Source organism: Saccoglossus kowalevskii, chromosome 6, assembly GCF_978046115.1.
Source record: "Saccoglossus kowalevskii chromosome 6, keSacKowa6.1, whole genome shotgun sequence".
Taxonomy (NCBI): domain Eukaryota; kingdom Metazoa; phylum Hemichordata; class Enteropneusta; family Harrimaniidae; genus Saccoglossus; species Saccoglossus kowalevskii.
Genome location: NC_140646.1, coordinates 234,270 through 257,221, shown reverse-complemented (window position 1 = coordinate 257,221; position 22,952 = coordinate 234,270). Strand labels below are relative to the sequence as shown.

Below are 22,952 nucleotides of genomic sequence, written 5' to 3'. Positions count from 1 at the left end.
AAAGGGTCGGCCGACCGACTTCATAGAAACATGTGCGGTCCTTGACGACCAGTCTAACGCTTGTATGGAAACTACTAGTCTCTTCAATTCAGTGGGAATTCACGGCCCTGACCTAGAATACGAACTTTCCACATGCAGCACAAAAGGAGAGAACAGGAAGGGACGGTGTGGTGTTGACATTATCATTGAATCCTGTGACGGACAGAAACAATACCCACTCCCTGTAGTACTAGAAAACAATGACCTTCCCAGCGACAAAGGTGAAATACCAACACCTGATGTATGCAAGGCATTTGATCACCTCAAACCGATCACTAATAAGATTCCAGAAATTAGAGAAGACATAGGTATAAAGCTCCTCGTTGGCAGAAATTGTCCTGAAATATTAAAGGTGAGAGAGAACAGAAATGGCCCTGTTGGTGCTCCTTGGGCTCAACGCACAGATTTAGGATGGACTGTATCGGGTGAGTTATGTTTAGAAACAACTAGAGGCACAATTCGTGCTTCTGTTCATCGCACGACAGCAAGCTGCGATGTGACATCATACAACACGAACCAGTGTACCAGAGAAAGATTTCAGTGTCACAATCACATATATGCAAAAGATATAATTGTACCTAAACCAGATAGGAATACTGACGTCTTTGAGGAGACAGCGAGGGATGAGAATAAATCGCGATCGGTAGAGGACAAACAGTTCTTGGATATCATGGATAAGCATTCCCATGTCAATACTCAAGGCAATTTAGAACTTCCCCTACCCTTTAAACAGGAACCAGAACAACTGCCAAACAACTATCAGTCAGTATTTAATCATTTTAACAACCTCCGGAACCAGTTCAGATGCAATCCGGACTTGATGAACCAATATGTTCAGTACATGGAGAAATTAATCAAACGCGAACACGCAAGTCCAGTTCCAACAACTGAATTGAATGCAAAGAATACATGGTACTTACCACATTTCGCAGTGCAACACCCTCAGAGATATCAGAGTGGTTTTTGACTCGAGTTCAAAGTTTAATGGTATATCACTCAACGATGTCCTGTTACAGGGACCAGATCAAATGAACAGTTTGCTTGGCGTCCTACTTAGATTCAGATGCAACCCAATAGGCATAATGGGAGACGTGGAACAGATGTTCCATAACTTCCACGTCTGCCAAGTACATAGAGAGACTACATGCGCTTCCTGTGGTTTCAGGATAATAACCCGACAAAACCGGTAACCCAGTACCGTATGAACGTGCACATTTTTGGAAATGTGTCATCCCCGGCCATTGCCACATATGGCCTAAGAAAGATCGCTCATGAAAACAGATTGACCTACGGAGATGACGTGAGTGAATTTATACACAAGGATTTTTACGTAGATGATGGCCTTACCTCTCAGCCTGACATCGCAACAGCAATCAGCATTATCCAACGCACGCGAGAGATGCTAGCAACGAGAAATGTTAACTTTCATAAAATCGTATCAAACGACAGACATTCGCGCCAAAGACTTGCAGCTCTTCAATCTTAACCGAGACATGCTACCTACGCAGCATTCACTGGGGATCCAGTGGTCCTTACAGGGGGACACATTCACCTTTAAAGCGAACCTAAATGTGGCCTTAATTTATAGTTGTGTATATTTTAAACTGTATTCGAAATAATATTGCAGTGGTTTAATTTTGTTTTAATTATAACTGTAGCTTGGATAGGCATTTGAAGTGCTTGCCATGGAGGTCTTTCATGGAGGGGAATAATTAACGAACGAACATATTTAACATCCGGGTACTTTTCAAAGCTATGACGTTTTAGTATCTGATCGCATTCGTATACGCCATTGTACATAGCCGTTCATGCTGCCAAGCATTGCGTACTATTAGTATAAACTCAACTTTTATATGCACAATGTGCTTTTTAAAACTTGGGTTAGAGCCTTATGCGTTTGAACCACAGTATTCTGAGAGTGAAAGCCCAATTGCGTTAAAGTACCGTACTTCCCCGATCGCAAGCCCCTCTCGAGTATGAAGCCCATCTCTATGTTTTTACTTGGTATTTATCGAGTTGAGGGCATTCACGATTATAAGCCCAGAGTGTTTTTACTGGGCGTCGACGATATTCTTTAAAATATGCGTGTAAAAGGTGTGTTTCATTTCATAATAATCGTGATTGGCATGTTAGTTTGGTTCATGCTTTTAGTTTTATGAGAAAACTCGCATTAATTTCAAGTTCAGAGTGCATGGCGAACGTACACAACGTGATTCGCATCGTTTCTATTCTGTCATTTACTCAGGATGAACATCGATGTTGCAATTCTGGAGTAATTCATATTTCTTTGAGTAGTAGCCTTCAAAAAGCCAAAAATGTGATCGTCAAGACGTGTACCTGGTTATCGGGCATGGTTTACTTTGAGACTATCATGAAAGGCCTAGGGTTTGAACGATGAGACATGTTGGCGACCGAGAAAGGTGTTTAAATTCTTCCTCCACACTCAGTTTACCCACGGTTACTATTAACCGTCGTTTATATTTCGGAAATTGTGAATCGCCAGTTTTTAGGGAAAAAAATCATCGTTTTTTCGTTGCAATCAGTGCTACAGATCGCATTTTAACATTGCGGTAATTCACTTCCGCATTGCGCTAAAAAATCATCGTCAATAATCGGAAAATTTCATCATTACGACACATCATTTTGATTGGTTAATGAAAGACATGACCTGTTATGTCAAAGGAAGTTGTTCCAGGTCAAATCGTGCTGAAAAACCTCATGGTGGAAAATTGTTTTGCGTCGAGAGTTTGCGTACGATCGAAAACGAACCAAAACGAAGATAATGATAAATGCCTTCGTCCACTGTTTCCTCACAGACCCTACCCATTATTTCACCGTAAATTCAGACGGTATGTAAATCGTATTGTAATAAAATGTGTGTGTTTTTTATGAACATGTTTGTTTCTTCATTGTAAGTATGTTCAAATCAATGACGCATTTTTTTTCAAAAATAAGTATTATTTTCCCGAGCCCGGCGTGGTGAACGAATAGTTCTTTTGGATAATATTTCGTTGTTTGCAAGATGGTTACAGTGTTTAACCCCAAAACAAAATAATTTTTTTCGAGTTGGTCCTCGAGTACAAGCTCATCCCTTACTTTTCCTTTACGTGTTCATGCCTCCGGGTTTATGATCAGGGAAGTACGGTATACTGTGACGATTCAGATCAGTCCAGTGTGAGTGATGAGAGTATATCGTCGACGATGCCCCTTGTTCGGATGAAAATTTTATTTCAAATTACACGGAAGTCTGTGAACAATCTGCTTGGTGTTCCTGTGACACTTGTCTCATGATTTGCCAGTGCAGCCCCGTGAATACATGGACGAAAATGTTTCCACCACCACCCTACGAACTCAAGATTGCATACTCCAGCATCCATACTTTGAATAATTTGCACGCCGCACAGTGCAGTACTGGAAACAGCATTTATTAGACAGTTAGACAAAAAACAAAACAAAATGCCTGTCTCGATCAATCGCACATCTATAATGTTTGTATGTTGATATGCTTGTAAATAACATTAACGTAAAAGTCGAAACAACCTAGACTAGAAGTCAATTCACCAGTCCAGCCAACTATGGCTCCCTAAGTTGCTTATATTTAATCAGATACTATTTCGTCATCATGCTTTGTTACCTTACCTGTTTATACCTCATGAGGGCGTTTTTTTATGGCAAGATGGCGCAAACGGAAGTCCTTAGCAGGTTTATGGTTTCTCATATTTAAATCATAACATAACATAAGGTACACCTGAAAGTGAAACAGTTTTCACGGCGGGGAGTCTTAACGACTGTAAATTCAGTATTCGATCCCTTGGGAATCCTGGCACCAGTTACGTTGGAGGGCAAACTTATTCTCAGAGAACTCCTGAAGGACGAGACAAACGTAGGTTTGGACAACCCCTTATCAGAGAAATACTTTCCCCGTTGGGATCGGTGGTGCAGTAGCCCGACAAGCGTCGAGCGTGTTCACCTGAATCGCTGTTACACCTCCGCAGACTTTGGTTTGGTTAAAAAACGCGAATGCCACGTCTTTTCTGACGCCAGTGACATAGCGATAGGTGCCGTTGACTACTTACGCTCGATGAACCACGAAAACAAAGTAGATGTTGCATTTCTTCTCGGGAAAGGAAAATTAAATCCAACCCATGCTGTGTCAGTGCTCCGTTTGGAACTCTGTGCAGTCGTATTGGCTACACAACTAGTGCAAGTGATTACAACTGAAATGCAAGATGAAATCGACACAGTGATTTATCACACAGATAGCACTATAGTATTAGGTTACCTCCGGAACAATTCTAAGCGATTTCAAGTTTATGTGGCGAACAGTGTCCAGAAAATACATAGCTGCTCCTCTCCAGTTCAGTGGCGTCATGTACCCTCAACTCAGAACCCCGCTGACCTTGCGTCCCGATCAGTTCCTGCCCACAAGCTCATTTCTACTATGTTTCCTCTGGCAACCAGACTATGCTCCAGAAAGAGAGCTATCCGATGCTGATAAATACAAATTTGAACTACGAGAAGATGATCCTGAAGTACGCAAGCAACCCGGAGCGTTCTCAATTTTGGTTAGCCAGTCAAAACTAATAAGGCAAAACGAACAGGATCCTTTGGGCTCAGAGAGATTTAGTAGGTTTTCCAAATGGAGTTCACTCAGGAGAGCCGTAGCGAGTCTTATAAACTTAGCAATAGCTAACAAGAGAGGTATGCGTGGAGAAAAGAACACACCCCATTAGGTAACCTCAGACATTTTGATTCAAGCTGAAAACGTTGTTCTGCGTACCCTTCAGAAAGATCATTTTCCAGAAGAATACAGCATATTATCTTCCTCAAATAACAGAACTTTGACGAAAAAGAGTTCACTTTACCAACTAAGTCCATTTATAGACAGAGATGGACTCATTCGTGTTGGTGGCAGAATTGGCCAAGCAAACTTCGATTTCGGTGAACGACATCCCATACTGTCACCCAAGGACAGTCATGTATCCAGACTCATAGTAGAGCATGTTCATCAACAAGTACAGCACCAAGGACGTCAGTTTACAATAGTGTCGTCAGATCCAAAGGGTATCGGGTGCCTGGTATACACAACATGGTAATAAATGTCATAAATCAATGTACAGTGTGCAAGAGATTAAGGGCAAAACCCCTGACACAAATAATGACCGACTTGCTAACAGACAGACTAGAAGCAACTCCACCGTTCACCAATGTCGGCATAGATGTTTTTAGACCCTGGAACGTGGCTGTGTGGAAAACCAGGAGTGGAGTGGTAGGACCCAAGCGATGGGGAGTCATATTTGTTTGCTTATATACCACCGCTATTCATATAGAAGTCATTGATTCTATGAACACCTCTGCCTTTATTAATGCGCTTCGTAGATTTATTGCTATAAGGGGAGCTGTGAAGAGACTGAGGTGCGACAACGGTACCAATTTCGTGGGTGCCAAAAATGAACTCCAGACTGCGATGAAAGAACTTAACCATGGCACGGCAAATGTGATATCCCAGAGTTCAATGCGTTTTGTACCATCCAATATACACTTTATCTCCGCACGAGGGCGCAATTTCAAATTGAAAGAAAAACTAGCATACACGCTATTACCATTCTATGACCTCAATTGACCCACCAGCCTCATTCCCAACTTGATACTGGAATTCTCATTTTTTTGATGTATTTAAAGTTTTTTACCCGGATCGTTCTAACCATTTCAATAAATAGTTATAGACTATAATTGATTATGCGAAATTACTGCATTTTTGGTGGTTTTTGGCCTACTCCTCTCACTGTTATGTTAGAATTACCGCGAGAGTGCCTCCTATGGATTGTCAACATGGCGGCTCACAAAGTTACGTTCGATAAGTCCTTTTTTTTTACGTTTTACACAAGAAAAAAGCAATTTTTAGAAAATAACGTTCGATTTCTTCAATTGTTGGCGCCTTTTTTGTTGCAAAAATGCTGGTCGTGAAAATGAAAAACGTAATTTTGTTGGGGATTTCGAAGATTACAAATTTGACAATTTAGGCTGACTTTAGAATAGTTTTACCAAGTGTAAATAATAATTTATTATTATGACAGATTTTTTATATTAAATATTGAGATTAGTTTAATAACAAATGATTTTCAAAGAAAATGTGCCAGGCCCCCTCCACATGCCCCATTTTTTACAGTCAAAGACTTCATAGAAAATAGTGTCATTACAAATTTGACAATTTAGGCTGACTTTGGAATAGTTTTACCAAGTGTAAATAATAATTTATTATTATGACAGATTTTTGATATTAAATATTGAGATTAGTAATGCATCTTGTGTTTTGTTTCAGATCTTTTGTGCTGAACTTACCATGGACAGTTTGCATGTGACGAGTGATACCTGGCTTGATTTTATATACAACATGGAGATGTGATGCACATAGTGTGCATTTGTATTCCTTGTGTGTGCCAAATAAAATTTCAAAATGTGATTCAGCAGAATCCAACAAATTCACTTCAATGTGTTCAGTGTATTTAATTTCAAATGCTAGTGAAGCTGCTTCAAGTTTCTTATCAAGTTTGTTAAGATCATCCTTTTTAGTAACTTGAAGTAACTTTGCTGAATGATTTGCTTCATTAATTTCAACCTTGGTATCAAATTGGTCGACCAGTTTTGTTTCATATTGCTTCACATCATGTTTTTGATCTTCAGATAACTTTGCAAACTTTTGTATAAATTCCAGTTGTTGGTCGATCTTTTGAGCCTCGTTGAAGAGCTTGTCAATTAGTTTACCCACGTTTCTCAATTTAGCATGAAGGTGATCGATCCATAGTGTATTCATTTATGGGGTCATACTTTATAAGAGGATGATTACTCTGACCATTACTTTTTCCTTCTGCCCATGAATTCATATCCGCAAGAGTGATAGACATATCCCATTCATGATTTGGATTGTGACATTTATGAAATGTAGCCAAACATAAATTGCAGAAAAAACTGGTATTCTTTCCCTGCAAGACCAAACTTTTATACTTTTCATCTCGTTCCAGTTTTCTACAGTATTTCATCCCCTTTATACCATGTTGGGCAAATTTTTCAGTGCATGCCAGAACAGGAAGAATATCAACTTCTATCAGTGCATCACTCTGGGGCATTTATAATGGCAAATGGAATGCGGCTTGCATCAGAAGACTGGATTTGGATTTCTCCATACTTCATTACCATTATATTTTATCAGACGTATAGCACCACTGATGGCAAATACTTTGAAATTTTGGGACACTCCCTTGAAATCTTGGAAAGTGTGGCCACCCTCACCTACAACTATTTCTAACTTCTGTCTCTCATTTTCATCATCAAGGTCATAATCCAATTTCTTTTCAGTCAATATGTTGAGGACACTTCTCCAAACCAGGCCTTCAATATCATGAACAAACCAGCCCTTTTTATCTTGAGAGGCAGTTTCTGACACCATAGTGTGGAACCGTTTCAAATTATTTGAAAATTCTTGAAACATTTTCTTGTGTTCTCAGAGATTTCTCTAAACCATCATTGTCAGATTCAGATAGACCACCCCCTAGATGGATAAATATGTGTTCTGCTTCAGAATCATTCCATAATTTAGCGTCATTTGTAGTCTGATCTAATTTCTGGGAAGATGGTGCTGCTAATAAAGCCAATTTAACAGAAGGAGGCAGAATATCTGATGTAATGGCTTCCTTGAAAAATGATACAGATAATACTGATTTGGCAAATGTTTTATCTTTATTTAATCGTAATTGCCAAAGGGCACTCTCATCAAATCCAGACAACTTTTCACCTACTGCCTGGTGCTGATTTAAGATTTTACTGATGTAGGCTCGACTCCCAGTGGCTTTCTTAGAAATTGCTGATCTTTTCGTGCTAAATAGAACTGCAAGAGAGACTTCCAAATATTTCTTTGAATCATCCCATTCGTGACCCTTTAAATTTTCCAGCAAATTTCTCACCACTTGTCTTACTTGAGATGGCCCTTTTTGAATGATCAAATCGGAAAGTTGCCCTATTTCATTAGCAACGAGCGATCTCGCCTTCATCAGCTTAAATCTGTGAAAAGCACGGCTGGCAATAGAGCTTGCCGTCATTCCCATAACGAACAAATCATTCGACGCGATAGCATAAAATCGCCTACAAACCATTCGAAGTGAGCACATCGTTTTAACTTTCTCGAACTGTGAACTATAGTCATCACTGTCATTAAAAAAGCAACAAAACCCGAATATTCGAGTCAAAATCTCGGAAGAAAGATCAGAAAGCGAACGACCTTGTGTGCCGACTGTGCCGACGGACAACATCGGCGATCGAGTGAGCAGTTGAAGCCAATTTCCCACGTAATTTTGCGGCTAAACTTGCCTGCTTGACTCTTTTGGATACTCTTAGCATGATTGTGTAGGAATACGTCCAGAAAATGTGATATTGGTACAATAAATCGCACGATAAGCACATGGAAGGCTAACCCGGAAACAACTCAAGCGCTAAAAACGATTTTTGCGCAGAACGATGCCAGAATTTCAGTTCTGCGCATAGCAATATGCGTTGGTACAGAACGTGTTGAATTCTGGGTAAAACCTCGTACCGTGCATGGTCACATTCAAAAATTCTTGGCGGAACAGGCATGCGAGTGGATCTTCAACCCGCCTCATGCTTCTCACTTCGGCGGGATCTGGGAGCGACAGATCGGCACCGTAAGACGAATCCTGAACGCTATGTATGTGCAGCTAGGTAAGCCGCAATTCAGTCATGACCTGCTAACTACACTGATGGCTGAAGTTTCTGCCATTGTCAACAGTAGACCTATCACAACTGTACCCTCAGACAGTAAAGATCCAGTGGTGTCGACTCCAAACATGATTGTGACTATGAAAACAAGCCCAGTGCCTCCACCTCCAGGTGAGTTTAGCCAGAAAGACCTTTACAGCAGAAATCGATGGCGTCGGGTCCAGTACTTGGCCGACCAGTTCTGGGTACGATGGAAAAGAGAGTTCCTCCAGTATCGTCAAGCTCGACGAAAAGGGAATGTGATCAAGCCCAATATCAATGAAGGAGATATTGTCTTACTTCGAGAGAAGGATCAGTCCCGAAATGACTGGCCTCTTGCACGTGTCATCAAGGCATACAAAAGTGAAGACAACCAAGTGCGTAAAGTGGATGTGATGGTTCACAGGAATGACACAACCCGAATCTATCAGAAGCCCGTTGTGGAGCTTATTCTCAATGAAAAGTGTAACAGAGACAATTTTGAGTAGTTATTATTTCATGACATATTTTTAGGCGGGGAGTGTGCCGCTCGTATCCCCCTGTAGATAGAGCTACGTGTTGACGCCCTCTATGGTACTTTCGTTTTTATTGACGTCTTGGAGACTATTATGGGCTGTTGAGTAAGTTGACCACACCGGCAATTGACTTTTCAGGTTTTCAGCGTTCAGTACGCCTGTGAGAGAACATTATAGACCCAACGAAGTAGGTTAATTTCATTGTAACTGTTTTATCTTTTAGAGTTTATGTTTTAAGAGATTCTGAGTGATAATTGTGAATCTTTGATGTATTTTTCGAAATATCGTTTCACACATGATTTTGTCATAGCACATTGTACGCTACTTTTGTTGTTGACAAACTGTCATTTTCTGTTTGTAGTATTCACCGCTTGGAATAAATGATTATCCCCTGAAGCACTTGTGGGTGGTTGTTCGGATTATCCCCTGAAGCACTTGTGGGTGGTTGTTTTTCGAAGTGGTTGATCACAAGTACGGGTAAAAAAGCACCTAGACCCTGGAACATCCACTACATCGCAATGCTATCAGCACGGTGATCGTTACAGCGAAATGTATAATTAGTTCGTTTTATAATGCCTTCGGAGAAAAAAATGAGTGAAAAAAAAAAATATTCAACAGTATACCACAGGAAGCTGCCAGGCTAGAAATTGTCGACATGTTGAGAGATAAGGGTGAAAAAGTTTACTTATCATTTACACCTGTATGTTTTTGTATTCCGCTTGCATGCTGGAAGCGTCTACGTCTTGTCTTTTTCTTGTAGTTTGCAAGACTAGTTGATAGTGCTTGAGGTAAGTTAAACAGGGTCTTGGACAGGAAGTTACACATCGCCGCACCGTAACTGAGGCCAGCAACTCATTTGCATATTACATCAACAGTGATTTGTCAATCAAAGACTAAGGTAAACAAACTTTCGGGACTTTTAATTACATACGCATGCCTCGATTCCCTATATTTTAAAATCCATTTTTGGGCATGTTCCAGCATTGACAATGCTCTGAAATTTCAACACTATCTAGCCAAGACTATCTGGCTAAGAAAAGCAAAATAAAAATAAATAAAAATTCATGCCGAGTGCCCACGAACCTGCATCTATACCTTAAAGGAAGTTTCACATACTGATGCAGTAGTATAAATGAGAGCACCCACTGTGGTAACTTTTCTTACTTACTTTGTTTTTATGTTCCATAACTGCATTGTTCCTTGACTGCTTCCTAGTAATATCTTATTTAGATATGTACTTGGATGAATGATAGATGAGATTTCAAAAGTAATTTTATTGAATGTCACTTCAAGATACAGTTCTGTTGTGAAAAAAAAACAAAAAAAAAAACATTTACTGGAAGATGGAATTGGCTAGTGAAAGAAGAGTACTTACTCTGGGTACCTACATGTATACACAGTACTGGCATAGAAGCAAATTACACAAACAAAGAAAAAAAACCCGCAAAAAAATTAATGCAAACATACAATTACAAAAAACGAAAATCAAATAAAGCTTAGAAAGAACTCCAGTGTGCTGAGGGAATAGGGATCATGATGTAATATTCGGGAATATTTGAAAATGATAAACAAATTATGAATAATCTATTAAATAAGGAGCCATCTTATCCAAGAGCAACTAGGTACAAAGTTTCAGTGGAATATATAAAATAATTTGTGAGAGAAAGTTAACAAGTTGAAAATGGGCAAATTAGATAATTAATTAATATACATAGATATCAACTGAAAACTAATCAAGTTTATATAGGCATTTAAAAATATTTTAGAAATTTAGTTAACACGGAAAACGTAAAGTAGCAAGAACAACTATGTAAATTTCTGACAAACAATCACAATCTAAATATCTAAAATTCAAACCACTATCTTAATATCAATATGTGTGTCAATAAATATTATATTTATTTATTTTTAGTTTTATAACGTATATTATAGGTATAATGAAGGTATCACAATCTTTAGAGCCCCTTCGATTGGTTTGTATATCCCACGAATCGACATGGTAAAATTACGACACTATCTGGGGCACGTCGCACGTGATGAGTACCAAACAAAAATACACACAGGACATTTTAAGTGGGCTCGAAACAAAACCTATTGGCTAATTTTCGCTTTGAAAACATCAACTAAGTAAAGTAAGGTAAACAACATTTTACCATGAAATCGAACCTACCAACCATCTTCAGATCTTCAACACTGCCATGTTTTTGAAGATGATGAATCTCACATTCATTATTTTCTTGACTGGGCCCACAAAGGGTTCAAAGTACCGTGGCTTGAATGTAATTTTACACCACACGTGAATGTAAACTAGCTTGCACAGTAATTCGTTTCACAGTCATTGAGGTTATATATTTGTTCAATTACTTATTTATTTATTTATTTATTTATACGATACTGTGTTTTTGTACAACACACTGGAAATAACAAAATGGCTGACACCATCATAAATTGCTGGTCATAAAAAATAGAATACGCATGCGCATCATTATGCAAATTAGTCCACTCACTGATTCCTATTCCTGAAACATTTTTAAAAAAAAATAATTAAAAAGTACATAAAAACTGCTACCGGTAAATTTTAATTAAAATGTGAAATAAAACAATGAATTGCAACAACCAATCATGAGTAACATTTTTACCAAGTTACATAAAAATCGTTTTAATGCTTCTTGAGATATAACTGAAATAGCTAAAAATTCACACATTATTATGCAGATGAGCTCATTAATATGCATGGTGTCAACCAAAAACTAATCAATTCTGCACATTGCCCCAGACAATCTATATACCAAGTTTCATTGAAATCTGAACAGTGGTTCTTAAAATATAGATGGGACAGACACAAACACAGACATACACACACACACACTCCCTTTTTGTGCTTCGCACACGGGAGTCAAAAACACATGATAGTGGAAAGCAAGCATAAATTTACAATAACAACATTGTGAAAAAAACCATCTTGCCCAAAACTGATTTTTTACACCATCTGCCCCCCCCCCCCCTATTTTGGTAAGCTCCTAAGACTGTGATTTAATAAAAAAAGTATGAACTATTGGCAAAATAAGGTTTGATGGAAACCAAGCAGGAAAGAATTATTAATGGTTAAATTAGCATTCTAATTTTAAAGTACTTTGCTAGTCAAACTTTTTTGTATTACACAGGACAGACCACATTCATTTTCAGTCAGTGTGCATTATAAACAAGGAATTTCAGAGATAAGTCTTAAACAGTAGTCAAACAAACCTGACAAAACAAAACAAAATCAAGTTCCTGAATTGTGGAAATGATAATAAATTTTTGGCACAAAAATAGCTACAAATACACAGACTTGTGTATCCTAATATGTATGATTTATATGTGAATTTTAAGCATGTAGATGACTGACAGATTATATGTCCCCATTTTAGTTTATTGATATGTACCTTGAGTGTGTATTTTCCATATCTTCAATATGTTAGCATCATCAACGGATACCAAATGTTGTCCAAATGGTAACAATAAGTGAACATCTTTTTCATGGCCTTCATATGTAAATTTAACCTTCATAATTCAGAGTAAATGCATAAATACATTAATAACAGTCATTAAAAGTTATCATACAATATGGTGTTCATATTCACTCAATCTATTGCTATATACAACAAAAAATGTACATGAATTATGTCTATATTTTTAACCTGGCGTTCCAGGGATGACTGAGAGCAGAGTAATCAAACAAAACATATCAGTTAGCGAAGGTAGAAAATTGAACAGCACCGCATCAGATTTGTAATGTTATTTGTATCCTCATTCATACATACTTTCTACTAAATGTACAGGTATGTCTAAACTTCATAGAGGTGAAGACAGGTTAATTTATATTATCCATTTTACATTTCCCTTATTCGTTACTCTATTATGAATGTTAACAAATTTACATTTCTTGTTTAAAATTGAGCGTTTCACAGTACAGAAGAAATGACAATATTCTAGAAAATTATCTGTATTTGTATTTGCCCCCACAGTACATATAGATTAGTGAAGCCATGTATACAATAAAGAGGTTATTACACAACAATCCTGTGATATCACACCTTTTATCTTGGTCTTTTGATTCATCTCTTTGCAACTTGCAAAATATCAAGCTCACTCGTAAATGAGATTCAATAACACAGGCATTATTATGTAGCAGCCTCCAAGTATTTGTGGCATTATTGTGTAGCAGCCTCCAAGTATTGGTGGCATTATTGTGTAGCAGCCTCCAAGTATTGGTGGCATTATTGTATAGCTGCCTCTAAGTATTAATGGCATTATTGTGCAGCAGCCTCCAAGTATTGGTGGCATTATTGTATAGCAGCCTCCAAGTATTAGTGGCATTATTGTGTAGCAGCCTCTAAGTATTGGTGGCATTATTGTGTAGCAGCCTCCAAGTATTGGTGGCATAATTGTGTAGCAGCCTCCAAGTATTGGTGGCATTATTGTGTAGCAGCCTCCAAGTATTGGTGGCATTATTGTGTAGCAGCCTCCACGTATTAGTGGCATTATTGTGTAGCAGCCTCTAAGTATTAGTGGCATTATTGTGTAGCAGCCTCCAAGTAATGGTGGCATTATTGTGTAGCAGCCTCTAAGTATTGGTGGCATTATTGTGCAGCAGCCTCTAAGTATTGGTGGCATTATTGTGCAGCAGCCTCTAAGTATTGGTGGCATTATTGTGCAGCAGCCTCTAAGTATTGGTGGCATTATTGTGCAGCAGCCTCTAAGTATTGGTGGCATTATTGTGCAGCAGCCTCCAAGTATTGGTGGCATTATTGTGTAGCAGCCTCTAAGTATTGGTGGCATTATTGTGTAGCAGCCTCCAAGTATTAGTGGCATTATTGTGTAGCAGCCTCTAAGTATTAGTGGCATTATTGTGCAGCAGCCTCTAAGTATTAGTGGTATTATTGTGTAGCAGCCTCTAAGTATTAGTGGCATTATTGTGTAGCAGCCTCTAAGTATTAGTGGCATTATTGTGTAGCAGCCTCCAAGTATTGGTGGCATTATTGTGTAGCAGCCTCCAAGTATTGGTGGCATTATTGTGTAGCAGCCTCCAAGTATTAGTGGCATTATTGTGTAGCAGCCTCCAAGTATTGGTGGCATTATTGTGCAGCAGCCTCCAAGTATTGGTGGCATAATTGTGTAGCAGCCTCCACGTATTGGTGGCATAATTGTGTAGCAGCCTCCAAGTAATGGTGGCATTATTGTATAGCTGCCTCTAAGTATTAATGGCATTATTGTGTAGCAGCCTCCAAGTATTGGTGGCATTATTGTATAGCAGCCTCCAAGTATTAGTGGCATTATTGTGTAGCAGCCTCTAAGTATTGGTGGCATTATTGTGTAGCAGCCTCCAAGTATTGGTGGCATAATTGTGTAGCAGCCTCCAAGTATTGGTGGCATAATTGTGTAGCAGCCTCCAAGTATTGGTGGCATTATTGTGTAGCAGCCTCCAAGTATTGGTGGCATTATTGTGTAGCAGCCTCCAAGTATTGGTGGCATTATTGTGTAGCAGCCTCCACGTATTAGTGGCATTATTGTGTAGCAGCCTCTAAGTATTAGTGGCATTATTGTGTAGCAGCCTCCAAGTAATGGTGGCATTATTGTGTAGCAGCCTCTAAGTATTGGTGGCATTATTGTGCAGCAGCCTCTAAGTATTGGTGGCATTATTGTGCAGCAGCCTCTAAGTATTGGTGGCATTATTGTGCAGCAGCCTCTAAGTATTGGTGGCATTATTGTGCAGCAGCCTCCAAGTATTGGTGGCATTATTGTGTAGCAGCCTCTAAGTATTGGTGGCATTATTGTGTAGCAGCCTCCAAGTATTAGTGGCATTATTGTGTAGCAGCCTCTAAGTATCGGTGGCATTATTGTGCAGCAGCCTCTAAGTATTAGTGGTATTATTGTGTAGCAGCCTCTAAGTATTAGTGGCATTATTGTGTAGCAGCCTCTAAGTATTAGTGGCATTATTGTGTAGCAGCCTCCAAGTATTGGTGGCATTATTGTGTAGCAGCCTCCAAGTATTGGTGGCATTATTGTGTAGCAGCCTCCAAGTATTAGCGGCATTATTGTGTAGCAGCCTCTAAGTATTGGTGGCATTATTGTGCAGCAGCCTCCAAGTATTGGTGGCATTATTGTGTAGCAGCCTCTAAGTATTGGTGGCATTATTGTGTAGCAGCCTCCAAGTATTAGTGGCATTATTGTGTAGCAGCCTCTAAGTATCGGTGGCATTATTGTGCAGCAGCCTCTAAGTATTAGTGGCATTATTGTGTAGCAGCCTCTAAGTATTAGTGGCATTATTGTGTAGCAGCCTCCAAGTATTGGTGGCATTATTGTGTAGCAGCCTCCAAGTATTGGTGGCATTATTGTGTAGCAGCCTCCAAGTATTAGTGGCATTATTGTATAGCAGCCTCTAAGTATTGGTGGCATTATTGTGCAGCAGCCTCCAAGTATTGGTGGCATAATTGTGTAGCAGCCTCCACGTATTGGTGGCATAATTGTGTAGCAGCCTCCAAGTAATGGTGGCATTATTGTGCAGCAGCCTCTAAGTATTGGTGGCATTATTGTGCAGCAGCCTCTAAGTATTGGTGGCATTATTGTGCAGCAGCCTCTAAGTATTGGTGGCATTATTGTGCAGCAGCCTCTAAGTATTGGTGGCATTATTGTGCAGCAGCCTCTAAGTATTGGTGGCATTATTGTGCAGCAGCCTCTAAGTATTGGTGGCATTATTGTGCAGCAGCCTCTAAGTATTGGTGGCATTATTGTGCAGCAGCCTCCAAGTATTGGTGGCATTATTGTGTAGCAGCCTCTAAGTATTGGTGGCATTATTGTGTAGCAGCCTCCAAGTATTAGTGGCATTATTGTGTAGCAGCCTCTAAGTATCGGTGGCATTATTGTGCAGCAGCCTCTAAGTATTAGTGGCATTATTGTGTAGCAGCCTCCAAGTAATGGTGGCATTATTGTGTAGCAGCCTCTAAGTATTGGTGGCATTATTGTGCAGCAGCCTCTAAGTATTGGTGGCATTATTGTGCAGCAGCCTCTAAGTATTAGTGGCATTATTGTGTAGCAGCCTCCAAGTATTGGTGACATTATTGTGTAGCAGCCTCCAAGTATTGGTGGCATTATTGTGCAGCAGCCTCTAAGTATTGGTGGCATTATTGTGTAGCAGCCTCCAAGTAATGGTGGCATTATTGTGTAGCAGCCTCCAAGTATTGGTGGCATTATTGTGCAGCAGCCTCCAAGTAATGGTGGCATTATTGTGTAGCAGCCTCTAAGTATTGGTGGCATTATTGTGCAGCAGCCTCCAAGTATCTGTGGCATTATTGTGCAGCAGCCTCTAAGTATTGGTGGCATTATTGTGCAGCAGCCTCTAAGTATTGGTGGCATTATTGTGCAGCAGCCTCCAAGTATTGGTGGCATTATTGTGCAGCAGCCTCTAAGTATTAGTGGCATCATTGTGTAGCAGCCTCCGAGTATTGGTGACATTATTGTGTAGCAGCCTCCAAGTATTAGTGGCATTATTGTGTAGCAACCTCCAAGTATTGGTGGCATTATTGTGTAGCAGCCTCTAAGTATTGGTGGCATTATTGTGCAGCAGCCTCTAAGTATTGGTGGCATTATTGTGCAGCAGCCTCCAAGTATTGGTGGCATTATTGTGTAGCAGCCTCTAAGTATTGGTGGCATTATTGTGCAGCAGCCTCTAAGTATTGGTGGCATTATTGTGTAGCAGCCTCCAAGTAATGGTGGCATTATTGTGTAGCAGCCTCCAAGTATTAGTGGCATTATTGTGTAGCAGCCTCTAAGTATTGGTGGCATTATTGTGTAGCAGCCTCCAAGTATTGGTGGCATTATTGTGTAGCAGCCTCTAAGTATTAGTGGCATTATTATGTAGCAGCCTCTAAGTATTAGTGGCATTATTGTGTAGCAGCCTCTAAGTATTAGTGGCATTATTGTGTAGCAGCCTCCAAGTATTGGTGGCATTATTGTGTAGCAGCCTCCAAGTATTAGTGGCATTATTGTGTAGCAGCCTCCACGTATTAGTGGCATTATTGTGTAGCAGCCTCCAAGTATTGGTGGCATTATTGTGTAGCAGCCTCCAAGTAATGGTGGCATTATTGTGTAGCAGCCTCCAAGTATAGGTGGCATTATTGTGTAGCAGCCTCCAAGTATTGGTGGCATTATTGTATAGCTGCCTCTAAGTATTAATGGCATTATTGTGTAGCAGCCTCCAAGTATTAGTGGCATTATTGTGTAGCAGCCTCTAAGTATTGGTGGCATTATTGTGCAGCAGCCTCTAAGTATTAGTGGCATTATTGTGTAGCAGCCTCCAAGTATTAGTGGCATTATTGTGCAGCAGCCTCTAAGTATTGGTGGCATTATTGTGCAGCAGCCTCTAAGTATTAGTGGCATTATTGTGTAGCAGCCTCCAAGTATTAGTGGCATTATTGTGTAGCAGCCTCTAAGTATTGGTGGCATTATTGTGCAGCAGCCTCTAAGTATTGGTGGCATTATTGTGTAGCAGCCTCCAAGTATTAGTGGCATTATTGTGTAGCAGCCTCTAAGTATTGGTGGCATTATTGTGCAGCAGCCTCTAAGTATTAGTGGCATTATTGTGTAGCAGCCTCCAAGTATTAGTGGCATTATTGTGTAGCAGCCTCTAAGTATTGGTGGCATTATTGTGCAGCAGCCTCTAAGTATTGGTGGCATTATTGTATAGCAGCCTCCAAGTATTAGTGGCATTATTGTGTAGCAGCCTCTAAGTATTGGTGGCATTATTGTGTAGCAGCCTCCAAGTATTGGTGGCATAATTGTGTAGCAGCCTCCACGTATTGGTGGCATAATTGTGTAGCAGCCTCCAAGTAATGGTGGCATTATTGTGTAGCAGCCTCTAAGTATTGGTGGCATTATTGTGCAGCAGCCTCCAAGTATTGGTGGCATAATTGTGTAGCAGCCTCCACGTATTGGTGGCATAATTGTGTAGCAGCCTCCAAGTAATGGTGGCATTATTGTGTAGCAGCCTCTAAGTATTGGTGGCATTATTGTGCAGCAGCCTCTAAGTATTGGTGGCATTATTGTGCAGCAGCCTCTAAGTATTGGTGGCATTATTGTGCAGCAGCCTCCAAGTATTGGTAGCATTATTGTGTAGCAGCCTCTAAGTATTGGTGGCATTATTGTGTAGCAGCCTCCAAGTATTAGTGGCATTATTGTGTAGCAGCCTCTAAGTATTGGTGGCATTATTGTGCAGCAGCCTCTAAGTATTAGTGGCATTATTGTGTAGCAGCCTCCAAGTATTAGTGGCATTATTGTGTAGCAGCCTCTAAGTATTGGTGGCATTATTGTGCAGCAGCCTCTAAGTATTGGTGGCATTATTGTGCAGCAGCCTCTAAGTATTAGTGGCATTGTTGTGTAGCAGCCTCCAAGTATTGGTGGCATTATTGTGTAGCAGCCTCCAAGTATTGGTGGCATTATTGTGTAGCAGCCTCTAAGTATTGGTGGCATTATTGTGTAGCAGCCTCCAAGTATTAGTGGCATTATTGTGCAGCAGCCTCTAAGTATTGGTGGCATTATTGTGCAGCAGCCTCTAAGTATTGGTGGCATTATTGTGTAGCAGCCTCTAAGTATTGGTGGCATTATTGTGTAGCAGCCTCCAAGTAATGGTGGCATTATTGTGTAGCAGCCTCCAAGTATTAGTGGCATTATTGTGTAGCAGCCTCTAAGTATTGGTGGCATTATTGTGCAGCAGCCTCTAAGTATTGGTGGCATTATTGTGCAGCAGCCTCCAAGTATTGGTAGCATTATTGTGTAGCAGCCTCTAAGTATTGGTGGCATTATTGTGTAGCAGCCTCCAAGTATTAGTGGCATTATTGTGTAGCAGCCTCTAAGTATTGGTGGCATTATTGTGCAGCAGCCTCTAAGTATTAGTGGCATTATTGTGTAGCAGCCTCCAAGTATTAGTGGCATTATTGTGTAGCAGCCTCTAAGTATTGGTGGCATTATTGTGCAGCAGCCTCTAAGTATTGGTGGCATTATTGTGCAGCAGCCTCTAAGTATTAGTGGCATTGTTGTGTAGCAGCCTCCAAGTATTGGTGGCATTATTGTGTAGCAGCCTCCAAGTATTGGTGGCATTATTGTGTAGCAGCCTCTAAGTATTGGTGGCATTATTGTGTAGCAGCCTCCAAGTATTAGTGGCATTATTGTGTAGCAGCCTCTAAGTATTGGTGGCATTATTGTGTAGCAGCCTCCAAGTATTAGTGGCATTATTGTGTAGCAGCCTCTAAGTATTGGTGGCATTATTGTGTAGCAGCCTCTAAGTATTGGTGGCATTGTACTCATCATTTGATTTTCAAATCCATATCTGTATGATTTTTTTGTTATCTGTACACCCAATCTACATCCAAATTTCAAATTTAGATAATTCTGATTACTAATCAAACACATTTAGGAAATTTACACTATAGTTTCTAAAGTTTATTATATGAATGAGACAACTTCTTGAAAATTCATTTAAATAAAAAAGACAATGCCATCCCATACATACAAATTATATACAAGGTATTATTAAAAACAAGATACAAAAACATTACCGTTTTATTTCGTTGAAATGCTCTAATAATATTTTGACATGCAGTGAATACATATGCAGCATCTGATACCAGGTAATTAATATTATCTGGATGGACATCACCTGTACCACAGAAATAAATAAATCATTAACACACAGAAAGCACTCGGCTCAATTACAGTGAAATGCTTAAAGGTTCACTGTTGTCACTTAGTGTTCAAAACGGTCACATAAAAAGTATACATGTACATGTAAAATATGGTATATTGTTTGATTACACCGACAGGTGACTAAGAAACTTTGTCTATATCATGCATCTATAACACCTATAATTTTATGGTTGCCAGAGGATCTGCTCTCCAGTGTAAGTGGGCGCATGGCCATGGCATGGCATGAGGGTGCTGCGCCTCGATCCCTGGAACTTTCATAGTCTTTATTAGTATGGCTTTGCAGCAGTTATTGTACAGCCAACACACCCTCGCAAGCCAAGGCGCTTCCAGAGCAAAAACTATATCCATGAAAAATATTACTTACTGATACTTGTGATTCCCAGTCTGGAACACTGAAAAATAAAAACAAATAAAATATATTTATAGCAATTAGTATCATATCTACATAGTTGCATTGAAAACAAAATTGCTTCAAGCTCATAAACAATCAGTATTTAAATAACTATCAATATTTGATTTGACAACAATAATTCACATCATATTATATATATTATTTCAATATCATGAGAAATTATAGTAATTTTATCCACAGTCTTGTAATACCCTATTAGAACTTACGTTGTAGGTTTGAAAAGCCTTGCCAACAGCAGTTATCACATAGTTTTCCCGATGCTTCTTGTGATACTGTAACGCTAAGGGAACATGGTTACAATGAAAACCTAATGCTCTGAATCCGACGAAGATCCGACTACCTTCTTGAGGCATTTTAATCGTGCCAAAAACAAGCGTGTCAATACCGCATGTGCAATTAGAGAGAATCCCTAGGTAAATGGTAAATCGCGGTCAAAGTTGAATGTCTTGAAACGCCCTCTTCGACAGAACCATGTTTTTCTAAATAACGTACGATAATTACGCTTCACTTATTTTTAGCAGCTGCAGTCTTTTTACTAAGAGTTCAGATTCATTGGATGTACTTCTAAAAATGTGTGGCCTGTTTTAGTACTCACACAATACGTGGTATTTTAGTGATAATCCATATTCGAGTTAGCTAAGGAGTCTGAATTCTTGTTAAGATGGCCGACGAAAAGACGAAGGAGAAATTTCCCCTGTCACAGGTAGGCGATATTATTACATCATTTGCAACCGAATCTCACAGGAATCAAGCAGTACTTAAACGACTCAACCATGCGCATTTGTGAATTATTTTTCGGTATTTGCCTAACTCTTGTGCACTGTGTTTTGAAAAAAAAAATGTTCCGTATATTTGTTTACGTTTTTACTTGGTAATTGATATTTTCGAGGCATCACGCCACAATAATCTATAGGCACCTAAATATACAGTATATGTTTAATTTACACATGATGTATGTAATACATATATGACTTTAGACCAATTAATAAAAACATAAGTGAAGTTATCTTCTCACTTACAGTATACAATGTACCTATGATTCACTATACTAGTATCCTGTTTTTACATCTATCATCAAGAAAGGATACTTTGTCTGAAACGTCTTGTAATATTAAATAATTACGACACAAATCTAGAAGCCGTACCTACACATGAATTGGTGACGTCACAAAATACATGACCTTCAATCGGCGGCGTTTCCTCGGTATATACGAATTGGTATATACAAATTACAATAAAGATACTTAAGACATTACACATAAGGTAAAACTAATCACGTGACAATATAATGATAATAATGGTAATAAATCCTAGCTTAACAGTTGAACAGAACGCTCATATAGTCAGTCGGGTGACGCCGAGGTTTATGCACTGTGTTGCAAAATGCCGTGTGGTTGAAACTGGGTCATGGCGTGACGGGTGAGGAAGACATCATTTAACACTCTCAAAATCACAATAAAACGGGGAAGTGGTTGCATATTACGGCGTAGCCAACATGGGAAATAAAAAAACGACAAATACAAATGACATGGGTTCCAAAACCAGCAATCGTTTTGGCTTTTCCGTTCAACTCATCGGAACACTGGAGTAGTTAGAAAAATGAACACCACTTAACGACCAACGTCGTGGCGTGGTACACAAGCGTGCCATCAAAATAAAACAAAAAAGACAGTGGGTTCGAGTCCCGCTCGGAGCTACTGTAAAAACGTAAATCAAATAAACTGAAATCTCTCAAACCGTAAACAAGTAAACAAAGAACGTCGGAAAAAGATAATAAACCTCACAAAACTCCACCATGCAAAACTGAATGAATAAATAATAAAATAACTTACGTCTTAAATTGGATGATGCGCAATTTGTTCAACAGTTTCCAGATTGTGACAAGAGATAAACAAGACCCAAGTCAAGGTAAGTTTTGTTAAAGTGTCGATGGCGTTTCCTATATTACGAAAACAATTAAGGCAACAGACGAATATCTTCTGTGGTGTTGTGGAATTTATACTGTGTCTGCGGAATTGTTGATTGAGGGTTCGAAGCCAGCAGTTAACATTTTGTTAGAAAGTTTCACAATTAAATCAAATATCCAATGATACCAGTATATTTATTTCATTATTTTAACAACTTGCAATGGTGGAAGTTGGTCAAACACGAGTTCTTACACCTAAATAAGTATCAAATATTTGTTGACACATTTATTCTCTCAACCTTGTAGAGGTGGAATTTAATTAAACAACAGGTATTTACTCACAAATATAATGGTCAATATTTGTCCATACATTCATTCAGTCAATTTAAGGTAGCGAGAAGGGAAATTTTCACTTTTTTCTTGATTTTTCAAAATTTGATAAAACGGTTACTTTAGACCTTGATACATCATCCCAGGTTTACAAAAGATCGAAATTGGGAAATAACGTTGCTCAAATTAGTGTCTTAAAACACTAGCAGAAAAGACTACAACTGCCGTTTTGTGGATATTT

At 39.2% G+C, this 22,952-nt stretch overlaps 3 protein-coding genes across 3 annotated transcripts in view; 2 read left to right on the top strand and 1 right to left on the bottom strand.

Annotated features, from left to right (window-relative positions):
• Positions 1–20,862, bottom strand: part of LOC102806684 (WD repeat-containing protein 36-like) — a 64,536-nt gene extending 43,674 nt beyond the window's left edge. The window contains exons 1-5 of the mRNA XM_085499925.1: positions 20,682–20,862; positions 20,428–20,455; positions 19,916–20,016; positions 12,749–12,866; positions 10,492–10,624 (exon numbers count right to left, since the gene is read on the bottom strand). Of these exons, the coding sequence (XP_085356051.1) occupies positions 10,492–10,624; positions 12,749–12,866; positions 19,916–20,016; positions 20,428–20,455; positions 20,682–20,828 (527 nt within the window). The 5' untranslated portion in view covers positions 20,829–20,862. The remainder of the gene's footprint in view (positions 1–10,491; positions 10,625–12,748; positions 12,867–19,915; positions 20,017–20,427; positions 20,456–20,681) is intronic.
• LOC144343438 (uncharacterized) lies at positions 5,384–9,296 on the top strand. The gene is made up of 2 exons (XM_085500718.1): positions 5,384–5,521; positions 8,631–9,296. The coding sequence occupies exons 1-2, from the start codon at positions 5,384–5,386 to the stop codon at positions 9,294–9,296; spliced, it is 804 nt and encodes a 267-aa protein (XP_085356844.1).
• A 41-nt stretch (positions 20,863–20,903) lies between the features above and the next one.
• Positions 20,904–22,952, top strand: part of LOC102802424 (BBSome complex member BBS4-like) — a 70,771-nt gene continuing 68,722 nt past the window's right edge. The window contains exon 1 of the mRNA XM_085499924.1: positions 20,904–21,178. Coding sequence (XP_085356050.1) covers positions 21,137–21,178 — 42 coding nt within the window. The 5' untranslated portion in view covers positions 20,904–21,136. The remainder of the gene's footprint in view (positions 21,179–22,952) is intronic.